At 56.1% G+C, this 18,980-nt stretch overlaps 1 protein-coding gene across 1 annotated transcript; it reads left to right on the forward strand.

The window, feature by feature from the left end:
* Positions 1-1,594: 1,594 nt before the first annotated feature.
* Positions 1,595-14,213, forward strand: DNMT3L (DNA methyltransferase 3 like). The gene is made up of 9 exons (XM_043874782.1): positions 1,595-1,654; positions 1,729-1,841; positions 2,884-3,055; positions 4,966-5,053; positions 6,187-6,275; positions 8,242-8,317; positions 8,813-8,952; positions 12,122-12,207; positions 13,988-14,213. The coding sequence occupies exons 1-9, from the start codon at positions 1,637-1,639 to the stop codon at positions 14,148-14,150; spliced, it is 945 nt and encodes a 314-aa protein (XP_043730717.1). The 5' UTR covers positions 1,595-1,636; the 3' UTR covers positions 14,151-14,213.
* The last annotated feature ends 4,767 nt before the right edge of the window (positions 14,214-18,980 follow it).

Genomic DNA, 18,980 nt, shown 5'->3' on the forward strand with positions numbered 1-18,980 from the left:
CCGCGGAGGGCCTCCGGCCCTGTGAGGCCCAAGTGGCCCACCTGATGGGCCCACCTGAATTCCCCTGTAAGGCTGGCACTCACTACCAGCATTCCTGCCCCTCAACACCATCCCCGCCCTCGGCTGGGAGGAGTGAGTGTCACTGTGGGAGGCGGGTAGGGGCTGAACAAGGACCCCGAGGCTCCGAGATGGAGGCTGATGGGGCACCTTCTCGCTCTCGCTGTCTGTCCTGTCTCCTGGTTGGTGTCCCCTTGGCCGCTACCTTAGTCCTAGACCCAGAGGCAGAGCACAGTCCGGACATCATCCTAGTGGGTTCCAGCGAATTGTCATCCCCACCATCACCCGGGCCCCGCAGAGGTGAGCGTTCATTTGAGTACTGGGCCCATCGCTTGGGATGCCAGCTCCAGGCCTGAGCACTGTCCAGGGTTCCCAGCTTCTGGAATAATCACGCCTCACTCAGGAGCAGGAGGGCCCCACTCCACGCCTCCCCCACCCCAGCGACCAGCTGGGATGTTTAAATGTCAAGGTGAAAGGTGGAGGAGGGAGGGTGGTGCTGGCCCTCTGGGTCCTGTGACTTCAAAAGATCGATTCTGAGGCTTGTCTCTTGACCTGTGTGATGTAGGAGACAGGCAGAGGCATCTTTTCTTTTGCAGATCTTATTGCATACGAAGTCAAGGTCAACCAGCGAGACATAAAAGGTAAGCATCACATACCCACCCAGGCCAAGGGATGTCAGCCCAATCAAGAAGGCTTGCAGCCTCACTCAGTTGTCCATCCCTGGAGGAGGGCAGTGGACACCGCTGGTGCCCAGCTTGTATCCCCTCCACCTGCCCTAAAGACCCTGACCCATCATTGAAGGTGTACACTTCAGTGTCTTTTAGTATAATCATACATAATGTGCCACCACCACTACAATCTAATTTTAGGGCATTTTCATTACCTGCACAAGAAACTGGTACCCACAGTAACTCCTTCCTCATCCCTCCCCTCTTTCAACTCTAGGCAACCACGAATCTACTTTTTTATCTCTATGGGTTTGCCTAGCCTGGATCCCCTGCATTTACATATGAATTTTTGGATCAGGCTAGCAATTTCTGAAAAAAAGAAAAAGAAAAAAAAAAACCAGCTGGAATTTTGAGAGAGATCTGTAGACCAATTTGGGGAGGCTTGCCATTTTAATGGGCTTCCCTGGTAGCTCAGTGGTAAAGAATCTGCCTGCTAATGCAGGAGATGTGGGTTTGATCTGTGGGTCGGGAAGATCCCCCGGAGAAGGAAACGGCAACCCACTCCAGTATTCTTGCCTGGGAAATCCCATGGACAGAGGAGCCTGGTGGGCTACAGTCTGTGGGGTCGCAAAGAGTCAGACACGATTGAGTGACTGAGGACACAGCATTTTAACACTCATTAGTCTTCTGATCCACAAACATGGGATGCCCTTCCATCTGTTTGAACTTTCTTTCAAGAGCAGTTTGCGGTTTTCAGTGTACAGGTCTTGCACTTTTTCCGTTGTTGCTAAGTCTGTTGCTCTGTCTGGAGGCATCATGACACATGTTGACTGTGGGTTTCTGCCTCAGATGTGTGTATCTGCTGTGGAAGTCTCCAGGTGCACACACAGCACCCTCTGTTTGAAGGGGGGATGTGTGCTCCCTGCAAGGTAAGCAGGGAGGTGAGGGTGGCTTCCTGGCGGGCTCAGGGCAGAGTGAGCAGCCTGGCTTTGCCCTCGCCAAGGACAAGTTCCTGGAGTGCCTCTTCCTGTATGACGATGACGGGTACCAGTCCTACTGCTCCATCTGCTGCGCTGGGGAGACGCTACTCATCTGCGAGAATCCCGACTGCACCCGGTGAGGCCAGGGGCGCCGGGGATGTGGAGTTTTGAAGGACTGTTGCCCATAAACCTGGGGAACACCCATCCTTCTGGGCTCTGCATCCTGGAGTGCAAGGGACTTTCCCACCCCCCTCCCCAAAGGATGACTTTCTCCAAAGCTTTCAATTTCCATCTCAAGTATTTCATTTGCTGAAAAGCCTTGACCTATGGGAGGGGCTTCCCAGGTGGCACCAGTAGTAAAGAGCCTGCCTGTGAAAGAGAAGTAAGAGATGCTGGTTCGATCCCTGGGTGGGGAAGATCCCCTGGAGAAGGGCATGGCAACTCACTCCAGAATACTTGCCTGGAGAATCCCACACACAGAGGAGCCTGGCAGGCTATGATCTGTGGGGCCACAAAGAGTCAGACACGACCGAAGTGACTTAGCACACATGTACGCTTGACCTATGGGAAGGGGTGTCAGAAGCTGTGTGCTTGTGATTTTTCTGTTTTTATCGCCCAGGCACAGCTGCTCCCTCGATGGTTAAGTAGGACAGTGACAGGACACCCTTGTGGCCAGGGTCAGGCGGGTACCTTCGTTCTTCCCTACTGTGTGCCCACCTGAGCTTTCCTTGCAGTCCCTCCCTCCAGCCCCTCTGGGCCATCCTTGTATTTGCAGCTCCCCACCCCAAACCTCCCCCACCGCCCCCCCCAACCCGTCCCCTCAGTGGGTGCTTCTGCACTTGAGTTCATGGGGAGATCTCACCTGCTTTCTTAGATGCTAAAGTTGGGAGGAGGAGGACAGCTGCCTTGGGGGAGTCTTGAAAATCCGCCACAGTCCACAGGTCCCCTTGTCCTCTGCAGATGACTGGGGCCCTGTGGCTCTAGGTGCCTGAGAGAGACTGACACCCTCCCTCAGCCACAGCCTTGCCTCCCCACCCTGCTGGCTTTGTCTCTCCATCTGTCTTTTCACTCACTCCAGAACAAGGAGCAGGCTCTCTGCTGCCTGCTGGACCACCGGGGTTTCACCTGGTGACGAGGCATCATCATTTCTGCCGCTGTGGTTTTCTGTTTGACTCCAGATGCTACTGTTTCGAGTGCGTTGACACCCTGGTTGGCCCCGGGACCTCGGAGAAGGTTCACGCCATGAGCAACTGGGTCTGCTTCCTTTGCTTGCCCTTCCCCCGGAGCGGGCTGCTGCAGAGGAGGAGGAAGTGGCGGTCGGGGCTGAAGGCCTTCTATGACCGGGAGGCGGTGAGTGGCAGCTGGGGCTGGAGGACAGAACGGGCAAACGGCCAGCCCTAACTTGGCTCATTTCCTCTGTCGACTGGTTGCAAAACACCCATCCGCTCTGCTTATGTGATGAAGTTAAAGGCTTTTGAGCAAATGCACTTTTCTCACCTTCCTCTTTGACAGCAGTGTCCGCTAGGTGTCTGTCTTCCACAAATCCCTTCAGCACAGCAGCTTCGTTTCTCCCAAGCCTGGGAGCCAGGCATTTGTAGGAGAGGGCCCAGCAAATGTGGGCCTCTGAGCTCGGCAAGTGGGAACAAACACCTGAGCAGGATCTCCTAGTCCATCCGCCCGGACAGCTGGCACAGATGTGGGTCCTCTCTGGGATCAAAGTCAGGGCCATGAGCCAGGCAGGAGTGTGGGTTCATCCCAGTAGGGTGGATTCATCACAGTAGTTTGAGCTCTGATCCTCAAAGATACACCCAAGTCCTAACTCCTGGTACCTGTGAATGTGACCTGTTTTGGAAATAAGGTCTTTGCAGATGTAGTTTAGAGAAGGATCTCAAGGTGAGGTCATCCTGGATTGGGGGTGACATGAAATGCAGTGATTGGTGTCATCTAACAGGAAGGAGTGGGACAGAGACACAGGAGGGTGGGGGTGTGGGGGCTGAGTGAGGGGGCAGGGTGGGCACTGGCCGGGACAGCCTGGAGCTTCAGGTTCCTTCTCTGCTGTTCAAGGCTGGCCAGTTCTGGGGAGTCACTGCCCACCTGGCATTGCTGGGCCAACCATGGGGGCACGTGGTGGCCCCACCGCCCTGTGCTCCCTGACCCTGGATGGAGCAGCCTTCAAGGTGCTTTTCTAAACTAGGCGCCTGCCCTCCCAGTAGAGCCTTCTTCAGGTCCATCTTGTGGCAGAAGCCACCCATCTCTCTGTAAAAGACTCTGAGCCAGCAAACTGCAGGAGGGGTTTCTCATCCAAGGGAAAAGGGGTAGATGCTCTGAACCTCTGTTACTGCCCCAGGGGAGTAGGGGGAAGGAGGCAAGGCTCCTGCAGCTGCCACGGGGAACCAGGACGTGTGTCCCCAAGTGTCTGTCAGGGCTGCACTTACATTGGATATACCTTGCCCTCCCCACGCCCCCAGGAAGCCCAGGACCACCTGCCCTCTCCCTCTGCTTCACTCTTTGTCTGCACTGGGCGCCGTCCACCTGCTCCAGTCCTGGGCTCAGGGTCTCCTGGGACCCCCACCCTCCACTGCTTGCAGACAGCACTCCTGCCCAGGCCTGGTCTTCCATCCACAGCTCGATGTCATGCTCATAGGAGGCCAGGAAGCCTCCAGGGGGTCGGGGGCTCAGGAGTGCTTGTTCCGTGGATAGATCCACCGCATCTCTGCCAGCCGGTGCCATGCACGGGAGGGTGGGTGTTACTGGACGCCTTCTCGGCTCCTGTCCTCAGCCCGGCCCCTTCACTCAGAGACAGGTGCTGGCTCAGGCCTGGCCTGGGAGAGGCCTTCTGCTGGTAGCCTTCACGGGTGGTGCCGGGTGACTTGGGGCCTGGGTTCAGAGCCTGTAGAGGGGATGGAGATGGACCCGTTGTTTCCTATGGCTATGGGCGTTCAGAGTGCCCCAGGTCAGAGACTCTTGCCAAGAAATACAGGAAAGTGGTTTCTCTAGGGATAGAGTTGTCTCCTCTCACAAGCAATGAAGTCCCGAACACCTGCCTCCCCTTTGCTGGAGATGCGGCTGGTGGGGGAGGGCAAGAGCCTCAGCCTAGGGGATGGGCCAGATCTTCATGAAGGCCTGGGGGTCAGTACGATCAAGGCAGGGCCAGCCCCCTCAGCAGGTGTGCAAGGCCAGAAAGAACTTGTCTTGACACTCATGGGCTTTATGACTAGGTAGTCATCAGAATGTTCTGGGTTTTTTTTTTTAATTAACAGGAGAGTCCCCTTGAGATGTACAAAACTGTGCCTGTGTGGAAGAGAGAGCCCATCCGGGTGCTGTCCCTTTTTGGGAACATCAAGAAAGGTGGGTGCAGTGACACCTGAGGACTCATGCTAGAAGAGGGGTCTGCTTGGAGCGAGACCCACAGGGGCCCCAGGGTGTGTGCACGAGGGTGGGGGGTGCAAAGGTCCCCAGCATCACATTCACTGCATGTCTGGGACTGGGGGCGGAGCAAGAGGATGGCCTGAGGGCCGTTTCCAGGAGGCGAGGTGTGTGTGTGTGGGGGGGTGCTGTGCAGGAACCCCTGGGACTCCTTCCTTCAGCTGGGCTGCCTTGGAAAGAAAATTCACGTAGCAAGACGGTGTGTGTGAAATGCCACAGTGAGGGCCGTGGGGCCAGTTCTCTGCTAGGACAGCCCTGCCCAGAGCCCCTGAGCCTCACACACCTCCACACACCTGGCCCCCTTACCTGCCCCAACCGTTGTCAGGCTCACCGCACCCTCCGTCTCTTCCCAGACGCCCCTATCACCCAGGGAGTCACAGGCTGCCTGGGTGTCCTGCCCCTGCGAGCCCCAAGCAGACCCCCACCTGCTGGTACCTTTGGAAATCCCGTGGATTCTTGTGGGCCCAGCAGATGTAAGAGGAATCAGTGAAGATACCTCTGTTAGTCTCTGGCCAAGTGGAATGGGGCCCTCTGCCCTGCTCCTGGCACTCGCCAAGTGCCAGGTAGTGTGATCACAGTGGCCCCGTGCACATCCGTGTTAAGGATCTGGGGGCCGAGACACACAGGGCAGGCATGGCCTCCCCTGAAGGAACCCAGGAGTCACGGCCCACGGCCACTCAGCCTTCCAGTCACTGCCCAGACAGTGCGTTATTGAATTTGCAAGAGCCTCTCTGGGCTCGTCTTGCAGTGCCTCGGCTGCATACTCTCCTGCAGTCCAGCCCTGTCACCCAGCCTGACCGGGTGACATCAGCATGCATCGCCACCACCCAGCGGTCTCCTAACCCAGAGAGTGGCGGTGCAGCCTGGAGCACTGGTTTTGCAACATGCGGCTTGACTTTCTGAAATCAGTGCTTGCTCACCCTGTCATGTCGCTGGTAAGATAAAGTATGCTCGCCATATGATAGCCATACTTTCTGATCAGCCATTGGCCTTTGATTCCACATCGGGTCAAAACCCAACGCCAGCCTTCTGTGTCCTCTTGGCTCCCCACCCAGAGCTGACGAGTCTGGGCTTTTTGGAAGATGGTTCTAAGCGGGGAAGATTGAAACATTTGGATGACGTCACCAACGTAGTGAGGAGGGATGTAAGTACTGCCGGCTCCTCCAGGCCCCTGGTGAGAGCAGACTGGGGGGAAGGGGACAGGGGACTAGGCAGAGAGAGGGGGAGGTGCAGCCCCGTGCTCTGCCCCCTGCAGGGCCGACCTGGGGTGGGGTCTCACGGGGATTGCCCCCACAATGGGGGAGATGAGAGGGGCATCTTTGTGGCCCCCACGCTGCCTGTTCCTGCTGTCCTGAATGTGGCCTGGGAGGGAGGGCCTAAAAGTGACTCAGCCAGCTCGGTCAAGAGCGTCCTGGGGCGGGAAAGGGATGGGAAGCCTCCTCCAGGGGCCTCTGCAGGAGGACCTGGGCCCTCGCCCGAGGCCCACACAGCCCCCAGCATCAGGATTAAAGCCCATCATCCCTAGAGCCCAGCCCTATCCCAGGCACAGGGCCTGAAGGGCCAGAGCGCTGGCCATTGCAGGCGGCAGCAAGGAATCGGCCAGCGTCGGGAGTCCACTCTGCCCCCGGGGTGCCAGCCAGAGCCTTACAGCTCCATTCTGCACCGCCCCGCCCCATCCTGGCCTGATCCAAGGGTGTGTCCAGGGGCAGCCCTCCTCTCTGGCTGGGTCTGGAGACTCCCCCGCCACCAGTCCATCCCCCTGGGGTCTGCCCTGCCTTGAAGGCCAGAACAGTGTCTTCTCGCCCCACTGGCCCCATCAGATGTCCCACCAGGGAGCGTTTCTGGTCATCACACTCGTCCTAGTCTCCCCAGGCGGGGTCCTCCCTTGAAGGGCAGGATGGTCCAGGCGGGGCTGGACAGTGATACGAGGCCTCTCCCCTCACGCCGCAGAGCTGAAGGACGGAGCAGAGGTGGAGGGGCTCTTGCTGGTGCAGTGGAGGGTCTAGACCCGTCCCGTGATGAGCTCTGAGTCTCCGTGGTGACAGCAACGCCCACGTGTGTTGTCATGGCTCGGTTCCGCCAGCGTCCAGTCCTTTTCACGGGGCTCGTGACCCAGGCCTTCCTGCGCTGCCACCACCCTGGAGAAGGGGCATCTGGCTGCCACCCGCTCCCACGTCTGCACGGCCACATCTGGCTGCCCATGTCTGTGGGTCTCAGGGGATTCAGAGTGCTTGCTGGCAGATTCTTGGGGAGAACAGGGTGTCCCTGTAGGACCTTGCTTCCTTCACAGCGTTTCTTGGGTCGTCACAGCAGCCACCCGCCTGCAGACCCTGGCCCCACAGCTCAAGCTCACCTCCTCTAGCCCCCTTGCCTCCTCCCCATCCAGACATCCCTCTGCACTCGTCTCAGTCTGCAGCCTGCAGTAGTGCACTTGGGCAGGGGCAGGGGCAGAGGCAGGGCTGGCTGCAACAGGGCATGTGAGGTTGCGAGGTGGGGAGCTGGCGTCTGGTGCAGGCTTCTGTCCACTGGTTTGGTGAGGGTCCAGGGAAGCCAAGTGTGCTCTGGACGGGTTGCTGTCACAGAACCAGGCATCCAGTGTTTGGGTCTCATTTATTTTCTTTTTAAGAATAACTTGGGCCAGTGTCTCAATGGGGCCCTGGGTCACGTGGGAGGGGCACTTGGGCCCCTGGTGGTGAAAGCACGTCCTCCACTCAGAAGGGAGGGGTTGGGGGCCTTGGGATGGGCGTGTTGCTGCATGGGCAGGAGCAGTTCATGCTCCCGCTGTCCATTGACCCATCAGGGGCTCGATGTGTATTTTCCAGCAACACAGGAAATACGCATGAATCTGGGGGGTCCATGTGTCAACCTCCCGGGAGGGTCTTTGAGGGCTCAAAGCAATCATGGTGCTCAGATTTCCAGGGCTGCCTCCTCCAAATGGGGGAAGTGAGGTTCTCCGCACCCCCTGACTTACAGAGGTGGGTCTGACCCAGTGGGTTTCACTGCCCCGCCACCCCTTCCATGAGGGTCAGCCTGAATCACATGATTAGATGAACGAGGTGCCCGACCCGGGGACCACGCTGCCCTCCTGAGCCTCCCCTGTCCTCCTGTAGGTAGACGAGTGGGGCCCCTTCGACCTCACCTATGGTTCCACGCCTGCCCTGGGCCACACCTGCGACCATCCCCCCGGTAAGAAACTGCCATCTGCGGGGACTCCAGGGCCTCTTGGCCCCCACCCCCTCCCACACACCCCTAGCACTCTTCAGGGAGGGCAGGAATTGCAAATTGTCTGCAACGTAAAAAAAAAAAAAAAAAAAGCTTTACTGGGCATCAGAGACCTGTGTCAGTGTCCGTATTCAGTGAGCACGTCCTGGTGGGTCTTGAAGTGTGTACCCTGTGAAGCCATCACTGTAACCTGAACATGAGCAGGTCTGTCACCCCAGGGCAGCCTGGCGCCCCTCCCATCCCATCTGTTGGGCTGTGTGTCCCGCAGGGGCGTTACCAGCCACTTGCACCTGTGCTGTCTTAGCGTCAGGCACATCTGTGCCCTCCAGGCTGCTGGGGGGCAGGCAGCCAAAACGCAGCTGAGGCCTCCCCTCCCTGCTCCCACCAGAGCCCCGCCCTCCTGTCCCAGGCCCCTCCCAGTGGGTGGAGCCCAGACACACCTGGACGCCCCTTCCCCAGGGTGGTACGTGTACCAGTTCCACCGCATCCTGCAGTACGCGAGGCCCCCGCCTGGCAGCCCCCAGCCCTTCTTCTGGATGTTCGTGGACAACCTGGTGCTGACGGAGGAGGACCTGGATGTGGCCACTCGCTTCCTGGAGGTGCGTGCAGGTCGGGGCCTCTCCAGGGGACACTATGGCCCCTTGGCAGGAGCACCACTTAGGTCCCGGCCCTGATGACTGGTCTTTCAGAATTCATGGGGCCCACGAGGGCTGTCGTACACTGAGGCCCCAACGCTGCCTTCTCGATGCTTTGCTCTGGATTCAGGAAGCTGCCACTGGGGGTCATGTCTTTCTCCCCCCACCCAGCTCCATCTGCACACACGCGCTCACACATGTGCACACACTCACACTCACACCCATCCTGGGGAACCAACAGCCTTGCCCTTTCTGTCCCCAGGCCCAAGTCCTGGCCTAAAGGCCACTTCTGAACTCAGTGACCCTCTGTCCAGGCCTGACCCAGCCCATCTTTCCCAGCTCGCTTCGCCCCCAACACAGGGCAGCCCCAGGCCATGCTGGGTGTCCCCTCATCTCAGGACATCCCCCTGCTGTGTTCTGGTGTTTATAAATTGACAGCAAAGGTCTCCTGGCCGCCCCGCTCCCACCATTCCCACTGCATTTGTCTTTAGGTCCCTGTCACCTCCAGGACTTCTCCACAAACTTGCAAATCTGCCACAGGCTTTTCTCACTCACTGTTACCCTGGAACTCCTTCTGTTGGAAAAGTGCCTTTCTCCTTCTTTGTTTTAATTTATGTGTTGTTGTTTTGTTCTATTTATATGGACATAAAAAATTGCCTTCCACCTGTTTCCGTGAACACCCAGTTGGGTGGTTTCTAATCTCTTGCTCTTAAAAACATTGCTACGAGGCAGGGATATGAGGGGGGACGTCTGTGGGGTGGATCTGGGAAGAGAGGTTGCGGGATTCACGTGCCGTTTTCAGAGATGCTGCCCTCCACCCCAGGATGTCTGCATAGCTCCTCTGACGGTAGAGTTGCTCTTTCCCCCACCCGCCCACAGGGTGTCCCCAGCCCTCTGCCTTCCTTCCGTGGCTCCAAGTGTCCTTCTGCTCTTCTTCCCTCCTATGCAGTTGGGATTTTTCCATTCTGTATCTTACTGGTTTTGATTTGTATTCAAGAACCTGTTGATCTGTCTAGACTAATTTAGCTCCTGTCACCTTATTGGACTACTTTGTGGATGACAGTGCCTGGCATTTGATTCAGGTAGACTTCCTAGGTGTTTGAGCAGATTATCTGCAAGCTGTGACAGTTTTTTCTTTCCGATTCTGTACCTCGAATTCCGCCATTCTCGCATTTCTCTGGTCTCACGTTGGATCACAGTAGTGGTGGGACATGCCTGCCTGGCTCCTGACTGTCACGGAAATGTTCCCAGTGTTTCTTTCCTAGGCTGATGCTGATTTTGAGGTCACAGTTGATAAATTGCACTATGTTAAGGAAATTTCTAGTCATTTCCCTTGACTTCTACTTCTCTGATCCATTTTAATTAAGAATAATTGTTGGATTCTGTCAGATGTTCTTTTTTATGTTCATGGAGATAATTAAATTTATTCTTTAGATCTGTTGTGAAAGTGTTAGTCACTCAGTTGTGTCCGACTCTTTGCGACCCCATGGACCATAGCCTGCCAGGCTCCTCGGCCCATGGGATTTTCCAGGCAAGCCTACTAGAGCGGGTTGTCATTTCCTTCTCCAGGGGATCTTCCAAACCCAGGGATCAAACCTGGGTATCTCGAATTGCAGGCAGATTCTTTACTATCTGAGCCACCAGGGAAGCCCTTTATACAACAGAGTATGCTAATAGATTTTCTAGTAGTCAACTGTCCTTGCGTTCCTGAACTCACCCACTTAGCTGTGTGTGCGGCTCTTTTGATGGATCACTCAATTCTGGTGAACAGCATTTTTATGTAGGATCTTTGCTTTGACAAGTGCAAGAGAGGTGCGTGTGAGGTTTTTATTGGCTTTGTGCTATTTTTATTGGTTTGGATGCCAATGTTAAGCTTGCTTTGTAAAAATATTTAAAGATTTGACAACGGTGAAATTGTCTGGATTGGTCATTGTTGCACAGGTTTTAAATGGGAGCAAGTCTTCTGTAGAAACTAATCTGTTAAGATTTTCAATCTTTTCTGAGATCACTTTGGTAAGTTATGTTTTCCCAGAATGCCACCCATTTAAGTAAAATTTAAAATCATTTTCATAGGGTTGAGAAAAGTGTCCTCATGATTCTCTTACCTTCTTCCGCCGTCTGTGGTTATTTCTCCTTTTTAGGGAGCCTGGAATTTTTAAATACTGACACCCCTGTTAACCACATACGAGCAGTCAGGACAAGGCTTGTAAGATTCACTGATTATTGAAAAGTCCATGAATATGTGATCCTGAGTCCAGCCAAAGCCAGTCTCCAAACCTGGGCAGCAGCTGTCAGCAGACGTGGAGGACAGCAAAGATGCTAGCTCTTGACCGTTTAGTGAGCACATTTGGTTGCTCGGAATCAGTCCTGAATGGAAAGTAGGCAGGAAAGAGAACTCACCATGTGTCCTGTGACTGCGCCCACTTTGCTGTGGATCCACATTTCTGCTGATGGCAGGGAACAACTAGACGTGCCAAACACAAGCCTTCCTGTCTCTGCCCCGTGATGGTACATCCAGCTGTGAGCTCTCCTCCCTGCCAGGGGTGTGGACACGGCAGGAGACCGACATGCCCAGAATGGTTCTGCCACCCCCACTCTGAGTCTGGGGAGGTGGAGTCCAGGCCGCCTTGTCACGTGCCGGGGATTGGATGGTCTTGAAGCCCCGTTTCTCCTGCCATGGCTCCCCCAGCCCCTCCTCCCCTGACCTTTCTAGGGAGACTGAGGCCCCAGGATCCAGGTGCTCCCTTAGATCGAAAGGCATCAGCCCTTCTGGAAGTCTGCTGTTTGCCCGCAAAGCTTCTTATCTGCTGGAGATGACACAGCTCTTGGCTCAAAGATCAAGGAATTCTTTGTCCTTCACGGAATCCACCTCTGCTGTGGAGCAGACGGGGAGTCCCTGGGCATGTGACCTTTGGAAATGAAAAATCTGCCAGTTAAAAGGTCTAAAATAGTAACTCAGTTTTATCCTTATAAGGTGGTTGATAAGAAAACAGACATGCCATGGGAACAGTGTCGACTGGGAGACAGCTTCCGTCCAGGAGGGCTGCGGACTGTGCTCCGGGCTGACAGGCCGCCCGCGGTGGCTGAGGCCTGTGGGTGCCCCCAGCTCAAAGCCCGTGTTCCCTTCCCTCAGACTGACCCGGTGACCATCCAGGATGTCCGTGGCAGGACTGTCCAGAACGCCGTGCACGTGTGGAGCAACATCCCTGCTGTGAAGAGGTATCCCTGTGTACACCAGGGCCCTGGAGGCCTGGAAGCACACCGGCTTGGGCCCATCACCAGGGAACCCAGGGCGGCTGAGGGAGCCGTGCCCAGGCAGCCTCTGTGGCCACCTTGGGGCACCCCACAAGTTCTGGACAAGCTCAAGGGCAGCGGGCCCCCTTTCCACTTCAGGGCCCTCCTCCCCACTTTCACACTGGTCCTTTCTGAGCAATTCACCTCTGGACGAACTCCTGGATGTGAGCCACCCGGCGTGTGTGCCCCAGTCCCCTGTCCCCAAGCTCTGGGCACCTGCCTCACCCTACACACCCCCACCCCCAGGTGAACACACCCAGTCTCTCATAAGCTCACACTCATCATACACACACAGAGCACATACTCACTCAGACCCACATTCTCACTCATGTTTCGCCATGCACTTTGGGGTCACACTGAGCCTCTTCTAACCCCTCAAACAGGTCTGCCTAGGGCCTTCACACACACGCACATGCACACACACACAAACATACACACACACACGAGCTCATGAAGACACACACAGCCCCCTCTCTGCTCCCAGAACACTCTCAGTACTGTTGATCTGCAGGAACACCCCCTCGCTGCCCCTGCACACCCCTAGCCCTGGCCCAGCCACCCCACTGCTCCAGGGACACTGCCCTCCCCTCCTGACCCTGCCACATGCCCCCCCAGGGCCCTAGAGGAGAAGGCCATCTCCTCCCCCAAACCTCATGCCTCTGGCCTTTGCCCTTGTCTTGCCTGGATCTTCCAGGACAGTAAGTCATGTGCCCTCCTCCTGACAGTTTCTGGAAACTTCTCTTTGCCACCTCCCATGCCAGCCTTCTCTATGCTTACACTGTGGTGGCCGCCAGGCCCCCACCCAGGACCGTAGTGGAGGGAGGTGGGCAGCAAGGTGGAGCAGGTTCCTAAAACACTGTTTTTTTGAAGACTTGAGTGTCACCTAGACTCATCTACGGCATCTCCCCCCACTTCTGGCCCCTGGAGGGAGGTGGTGGGGCCTGGGGGCACACCTGAGCCCCAGAAACACAGCGGGTGCTTCCTCTTAGACCCGCGCTGCCTCAGTAGTGAGCGAGACCTGCCTCACTGGACGTAGGGACCTCTCTGCCCAGGTGACGGGCAGCTGCCTCTGGACAGCCCCAGACTCCCTTGGACTATGGAGCCATAGATGGAGAGGGCGAGCTGGGGTGGCCTTCACCCCCAAAGTGAGCTGGGAAATGTTCCCCAAGCCCAGTGAGGTGCCCAGTGCCACATCCGGCAGCCTTGAGCCCTTGGGTTGCATCACATGGTGAGCAGGGTCCCTGATGCGTGGCCTCTGGCCAGGCAGTCCAGGGCCTGCAGGTGACCATGATCAGCTCAGGTGCAGTCGAGCCCACGGGGAGGCCGTGGGATGCTGCTGGACCGGCCTTGCCCATGAGTCCACCCTCCCATCTCTGTGGGTCTGCTCCGTGGTGGCCTCTCTGCGTGCAAAGTGGGACCTGCTGAGCTGGGCCAGTAGTCTGTCCTTGGGAACCCTGTGTGCCCCTGTCTCCAGGGACGGGCTCCTCCCTGGGGGAGGTGGGAGGTGAGGGGGCCGTTGTCCCCTACTGCCCAGGACACACCTGTCACCTCCCCCGACTGGGTGAAACACTCACAGAGGGTGGGGGCTCTTATAAGCGTGTTTATCTCAGAGGCCTCGGGGAGCCTGGCGAGGCTGTACCCCCTGGCTTCCAGGGTGTCTGTGGGGTCCTCAGGTGGGCACCGAGTCCCTTTCTCTTCACAGCAGGCACTCGGCTCTGGTGTCCCAAGAGGAACTCTTCCTACTGGCTCAGGACAGGCAGCGAATGAAGCCCCCTGCCCAGAGCCCAGCCACCCTGGTGAAGAATTGCTTTCTCCCCCTGAGAGAGTATTTCAAATATTTTTCAACAGAACTCACTTCCTCTTTATAAATGAGTCATTATACCGTGAGAAAAAAAAAAAGACTTTTCCTAGAACAAAGGCAACTTTCCTTACATTGTCTCTATTTTCCTTTTCAAATTATTATTTTATTTGCTTAACTTTGGGTTTCCCATGGTTGCTAAAGACCCACCATCACCCTTTGGATCTGGTGGTCCTGCCCCCACTGTGACCTTTGGTGGGAGGAGGTGAAGCCCAGGGCCTCATGGTGGACGAGACCCAGGCGTTGTCATGCACCGTGTGCTGCTGGAAGCATTTCTGTTCAGTTGAGAAGTTACAAATATATTTATTACGATCATCACAGGTCCTTTGTTGGTGTTTTTGTGTGTGGTGCTAGGTGCTAAGTCGCTCAGGCATGTCCGACTCTTTGTGACCCTATGGACTGTAGCCGGCCAGGCTCCCCTGTCCATGGACTTCTCTAGACAAGAATACTAGAGCAGGCTGGCATGTACTTCTTCAAGAGATTTTCCCAACCCAGGGGTCAAACCCACGTCTCTTATGTCTCCTGCATTGGCAGGTGGGTTCTTTACCACTAGCACCACTTTATCCTGTAGGACGTGGGGCATGTGTGTAAGACAAGCAGGACGCGTGGCTATAAGCCCCCCGCTGCACCTGTTTTATTCTTACATGTAGCCGATGCCGTCAAAACTGCCATGTGCCGTGATGGTTAAAACCACCCATCCTGGTGAGAGGCACATGAAACATCCCAAACCTTTGCAAAGCGTGGAGCATCTGCTTGGTCAGCAAAGGGAGGACAGGCTGAAGGGAAGGAGCGGAGGCCAAGGCCAGGTCCATTCATGAAGCATGTGACCTCTGTCCTCCTTAACCCAGAGGGACTTGCTTGTGGAGGCAGGGTCCCCATCTGCCCTGGGCTCTGGTGAGGACTTTGCAGTCCTGACACAGCTGGCTCCAAACCACATGTGATAAACCCACAAGGGATCTTTCCAGATTAACCAGAAAACCCCCCAAAGAGACCTAGACTCAGATAAGCACACAGGTTCCGCTTGTCCTGGGCGTGACCCTGCAACTGGGGGTATGCTCGGGATCAGCTGGTGCTGATAGCGGCTTGTGGAAGAAAGGGGGGGGGGTTAAAATTGGACTTCTGAAGGGTGTTTTTAAAATATTTTGAAATAGAATGGAAGTTGTGATGGTTAATTTCAGTGTTGACTTGGCTACAGCACCCAGACATTTGTTCAGACGTTAACCTGGAGGTTTCTGTGAAAGGATTTCTGGGTTACGTTGACAAACCGGTGGACTTTAAGTAAAGCGGGTAACCCTTCACAAGGCAGGTGGGCGCTGTGGTCTGAATGTCTGTGACCCAGAATTCACCTGTTGATCCTAACCCAAGTTGGCCTCCGAGGTGATGGTGTTAGGAGGTGGGGCCTTTGAGAGGTAACCCTAAGATAGGATTTGTGAAGTGAAGTTGCTCAGTGATGTACAACTCTTTGAGACCCTGTGGACTGCAGCTCGCCAGGCTCCTCCATCCATGGGATTTTCCAGGCAAGAACTCTAGACTGAGTTGCCATTTCCTTCTCCAGGGGATCTTCCTGACCCGGGGATCCAACCCAGGTCTCTTGCATTGCAGGCAGACTCTTCTCAGTCTGAGCTACCAGGGAATCCCCCAAGATGGGGTTAGTGCCCTTACAAATGAGGCCCCAGGGCGCTCTCTCACTCACCCCCGCCCGTGTGAGGTCACCCAAGAAGTGTGTGACCAGGGAAAGGGCCCACTCCTGACCCTGCAGGCGCCTGATCCACCGCTTCCAGCCCCCAGCACTGCAAGCAGGATGTTTCTATTGTTTGCAAGCTGCCCAGTATGTGGGATTTCACCATAGTGGCCCCTTCAGACTGGGACAGGGAGCAACTCCTGAGCCATCACAGACCTAACCTCCCCTGAGCAAGAAGGCTGGCCAGCTCACCCTGCAGATTCAGGGTTCATCAGGCCTTCATAATTACAGGAGCCAATTCCTTGAAATCAATTTTCTCTCTCTCTCTCTACACACACACACACACACACACACACACACAGCCCTAGCTGACACAGACATTCTCGTCTTCATGAAGACCTTCTCTCCAAGCTGGCAGGAGGACAATCCTGGACTCTGATGTCACAGGTCTCCTGTCTAGGGGCTAAAGATTTGTAATGAAACTCAGGTCATGCAGCCCCAGAAAACATGGAGGGCCAGTGGGGACAGGAGCATCGAGCACAGGTGAGACCCTTGGGGAGGCCAAGCTTTGGGTCCAAGCCAGGACAGGTCTGGTGACAGCTGTTTGCCAGCGGGCTGACTCCAGCTGCTTTCAGCCATGGCAGCCAGTGCTGAGAAAGCTGATCTGCCGGTGTCTGCTCTCCTTCACCTGCTGCCAGACAGGGGCCCAGAGCCTCTCAAAGCAGCTTTACCTCTTTGGCTTTTTCTCAAACACCTTGAAATTCTCCAAATATTTAATCCTAATTACAGGGGCCCTTTGTGATCCCCCCCCCACCGTGGTCAACTGAACAATGACCCCCAAAAGATGTCCCTGTCCTAAAGTTCAGAACCTGTGAATATCAACTTATATGGCAAAAGGGGACTTGGCCAAGGTGAGGAGGTGGAGACAGGGAGATCAGGCTGAATTATGTGTGATCCCGAAGGTCCTGGTCAGGGGAGGCAGAGGAGATCTGACCCGGTTCAGAGGACAAGGCCGTGGCCCCGGGGGCAGAGGGAGCTGAAAGCCTAATGGGCCTAGAGCCCCTTGAAGATGGCTATTTAGAGCAACCAGCCCCCAGAACTGGATAGGAGGCTGCATTTCTGTTATTTTACCCCACTTGGTGGAAGTGGGGTCCTGCTTCTGAGACTGCCCCCAGAAACTCGGATCAGTCTTGGTTCCTATGCATAGACAACCTTCTGGGGGCTTCTCTCTCCAACTCCTAACTCCCACCCCGATTGCCTGAGGAACAGTCACAGTAAAGGGGAAGAGAGGAAAACCTTACTTCACCCACAGGAAGCCTCCTGAGGGACATTTGTGTGTGTCCATTTGTCTTGAAATCCTCCATGCATAACCCATGTGCGGTCTTGGTGTGTTCTATGTGTATTCATTCATGATGACCTCACATCAAGGCTATCCCCACCTCACAAACGGCAATCACAGGCACAGCAGGGTTAAGTAACTTGCCGAACATCACTCTGCTCCTGAGGAGCACTTGCCAGTCTAAGGTTCCTGGGGCTGGTCTTCTGCCCACTCCAGGGGTACCCCTGCCCCACTGCCCTGAGAAGCTTGGATGCACCCCTCCAACCTGGCTGCACTCCCTACCCTTGTCTGCCTGCTCAACCAACAGCGCGTTCCTTGGGCCTGGGGTCCCCACACTCTGGTGGGCCTGGCAGCAACACTTGGTCTTCTGGGGTCTGGCATGGAAGGCAGCCAGAGCATGCCAGAGCCTGGTGCCAGTGCCCAGGCGCCAACTCGAGAGTGTCAGCCCCTTGAGAGAGTGTCAGCTCCCTCCTCCGCTGCCCTGGGGCAGTAACCGGGCGGCACTGAAGGGCTGCTCTCCAGAAACCGACTGGGCACCTTCATTTCCCGGGTCCACGTGAGCCGGCACCCTCCGAGGGAGACTTTAACCGAAGGGGGGCTCGACCTGGTACTCTCCAACAATTTGAGGTTGCAATGGGGTCCACCGCTCGCGCTCCCGCTCCGGGCTCCCTGCGGGTAGAGGCGGCATCCTCCTGGGGAGCCAGGTGGGGGGGAGGAGAACCCAGCCGTCAGCCAATCAGTGCAGCGCAGCCCTCCGCCTGTCCAATCAGACAGAACCTCGGGATTTGCGGGCGGGGCTGGACCCGGGAAGGTGAGAAGCAGCTCCGCAGACGGTCCCTTGTCTCTTCCTCCTCACCTGTGGGAGATGCTGGGACTGGCTCTCCGCAAAGCGGTCCTCCTCTGCCAGTTGTTGGGGGAGAGGATCAAAGGCCACCGATATCGTGCCCGCTGCAGCCCCACTAGGCCTGATGCGGTGCTCACTCCCATCATCAAGTGTCCCCGCTAAGTGTGTTCTAGATGCAGCGCTGGTTTTCTGGCTCTGGCAATGGGAAGCGTCCTGAGACCCCATTTCTGATTTGATTCATGCCCATGGCCAGCTCTCCTGGTCAAATCTTACCTTTCCTCCTGGCTCCCACTTCCAGCCCCCTCAGGACGTCCCCCACCCAAGTTCAGACTGTCTGTGCCCTCACTGGACACCTGACCAAGAGCCCTGACCAGGACCCCTACCCCTTCTTCACTCCTGACCACAGAAAAGGGAAGGTAAATCCTTCTTGGACTCTTTAAATCCTCCACCCCAGTCTCCCAGCCTGACCTGTGAGGAGTGAAGACCCTGGGCTTTAGGACTGCAGGCCTCTCTCCATGGCCACCTGCAACCCCCACCCTCTCATCCCACCTCCCAGCCCATCTCTTTTACTTCTTTGTCTTGCTTGTTCTTGTCTCCACAGAAGTGATCATTTCCACCAGGCAGAGATCTTCTTATTTTAAGCTTTTATCATTAGTACTCACACAGGACGTGGTAGGTGGGCACTAAACCTTTGTTGAAAGAATGATAGCATGAAGGCGGTGGCTGGGGCCAGGGCAGCCTCCTTGGTTCCACTCTCACCTTACACCCTCCCTCTCCTACCCCCCTCCAAAGGCAAGCCTCAGCATCCCCATCAGCCAGGGTAGCAGGACACACCCCTCCAGCCTGCTCCACCCAAGACATGACCCTCCGGACCTGAGGCGGGTGTCCAGGAGCTCAGGTCCTTCCAGAGATGCCCAGCAGAGAGGGCACCTGTTCCCTCATGGCTCCATCCCCTCACCTCATTGGCACCTACCTG

This window comes from Cervus elaphus, chromosome 19 (genome assembly GCF_910594005.1).
Source record: "Cervus elaphus chromosome 19, mCerEla1.1, whole genome shotgun sequence".
Lineage (NCBI taxonomy): Eukaryota > Metazoa > Chordata > Mammalia > Artiodactyla > Cervidae > Cervus > Cervus elaphus.

Coding starts and splice junctions, on each gene's coding strand:
- DNMT3L (XM_043874782.1), top strand. Junction 8,953..12,121: donor TGGCCACTCGCTTCCTGGAG/GTGCGTGCAGGT, acceptor CCCTTCCCTCAG/ACTGACCCGGTGACCATCCA. Junction 12,208..13,987: donor AACATCCCTGCTGTGAAGAG/GTATCCCTGTGT, acceptor TCTTCACAGCAG/GCACTCGGCTCTGGTGTCCC.